Source organism: Propithecus coquereli, unplaced genomic scaffold (assembly GCF_000956105.1).
Source record: "Propithecus coquereli isolate 6110/MARCELLA unplaced genomic scaffold, Pcoq_1.0 Scaffold127, whole genome shotgun sequence".
Taxonomy (NCBI): Eukaryota; Metazoa; Chordata; class Mammalia; order Primates; family Indriidae; genus Propithecus; species Propithecus coquereli.
In genome coordinates this window covers 4,234,376-4,236,209 of record NW_012136858.1, presented here as the reverse complement: position 1 = coordinate 4,236,209, position 1,834 = coordinate 4,234,376, and the positions used below count along the sequence as shown (strand labels likewise).

Below are 1,834 nucleotides of genomic sequence, written 5' to 3'. Positions count from 1 at the left end.
TTGAAACTGTGAGTTACTATTGGTTATGGTTTTTCTCTAGATAAGTGGTAATATTTTAATCCCAGGTCCCAAGTGCAGATGCCTGATCTGATATCTGGCTCTTTTCACTCAACAAACTTTCTTAATTCTGACATATTTTTTTTCTGTCAATATTTGGAGTTTCTGTGGGGAAAAAACAGTAGACTCTAAAGGGAAAAATATTTTGCCTCTGGGCAAAATTTTCTTCTCAGATGAACATGCTGTTTTCATCTGTCAAGGTTTGTTTTCCCTCTAGGCATACTCTTAGCATTGGGATATAGAATCTATACTTAAAGAAAGAGAAACTACAACAACCGAGATTTCCTATGCATGTCTGTAAAAATTGTTTTCCCATAAAAAACTGTAATCAGCACAAATAGATATTATATATGAGGACAACGTATAGCCAGAAAGTATTTATTTATTTCCCTTTCATTTTCAATGGAAAAGGAATATTTATCATCCCATAATAGGGAAAAATCCACAGTTTCTTTTCAAACCCTTTTTGGATTATTTTACTTTTTGTCTTTTTTTTTTTTTTTTTTTTTCTGATAGGTTGCCCAGAATGCAAGCTCAAGGAAAATAAATACTTCTCCAAGCTGGGTGCCCCAATTTATCAGTGCATGGGCTGCTGCTTCTCCAGAGCATATCCCACACCAGCAAGGTCCAAGAAGACAATGTTGGTTCCAAAAAACATAACTTCAGAGGCCACATGCTGTGTGGCCAAAGCATTTACCAAGGTAAGAACTTGAAGGGCCCCGGAAGCTTTTTAAGGCTAGCCAGAGAAAGGCTCACAGAGCACATCCACAGGATTTAATGCCAAAGGTGTCTAATGCCATCCTTTTTTGGGCATTTGCGCAGTCAGGGGCTGCATTTGTATCCTTTAATTAAAAGAGTCAGCTGTCTTGTGGGTACCTGCTGGATTTATTCAGAATGAAGAGAATGGGGTGGAGGTGACAGGGGGAGATTGGAAGGAAGTATAGCATACTTACACAGGCAAACCTAACCTCTTAGAGTAAAAACATCCCCTGATGGGAGACTGTGCAAATGTAGCATGCATGTATTTAGTTCAGCTGACTACAGATAATTTTATTTAACATTTTTTCAATTTTATCTATCTATTTATCATCTAGTTTTTTCTTCCCCTTTAGGCCACAGTAATGGGAAACGCCAAAGTGGAGAACCACACGGAGTGCCACTGCAGTACTTGTTATTATCACAAATCTTAAATATTTTGCAAAGTACCATGTCGATGACTGCTGATTTCCTGGAATGGAAAATTAAGTTGTTCGGTGTTTATGGCCTTGAGAGATAAAAGCCTCCTTTTCTTTACCATACCATTCTGACACGCTTCAAAGAGATACTGCAGCTTTATTGCCTTTTTCCTCATCCTACAGTGCAATCAGTAGTCTATCGCTTTTCATTTGGAATGAAATACAGCATTTAGCCAGTTCCACTGCAAATAAAGCCTTTTAAATCATCATTCAATCACTGAATTATGTTTTCTTTCTTACAAGTAAAGCCAATTGCTTGTGATAGAATTAATGGAAGGGAGTGAACCAACGGGTGAGTTTGGGCCACATGTACTTAGTGACCTGACATTGAAGAACCTTCTCACCAAGCCTTCTAGAAACAAGCTGTGAGTCCTTTCAGTCAGTGGGCTAGTCATAAGACAATTTATCGGAATGAGAGGGGAAAATATGAGGACTTCTATTTCTATTCATTTTTATATCACTTCTTTAAATTTCCATTTTGATGGATTTTATAGAAGCACAGATATATTAGTATAGTAATACATGTATATAATTTATAAATA

General features: G+C 37.0%; 1 protein-coding gene across 1 annotated transcript in view; it reads left to right on the top strand.

Moving 5' to 3' along the window:
• The window catches only part of CGA (glycoprotein hormones, alpha polypeptide), a 6,577-nt gene extending 5,071 nt beyond the window's left edge, over positions 1-1,506 (top strand). Inside the window, exons 2-3 of the mRNA XM_012638181.1 lie at positions 574-758; positions 1,170-1,506. Coding sequence (XP_012493635.1) covers positions 574-758; positions 1,170-1,247 — 263 coding nt within the window. The 3' untranslated portion in view covers positions 1,248-1,506. The remainder of the gene's footprint in view (positions 1-573; positions 759-1,169) is intronic.
• Positions 1,507-1,834: the final 328 nt, after the last annotated feature.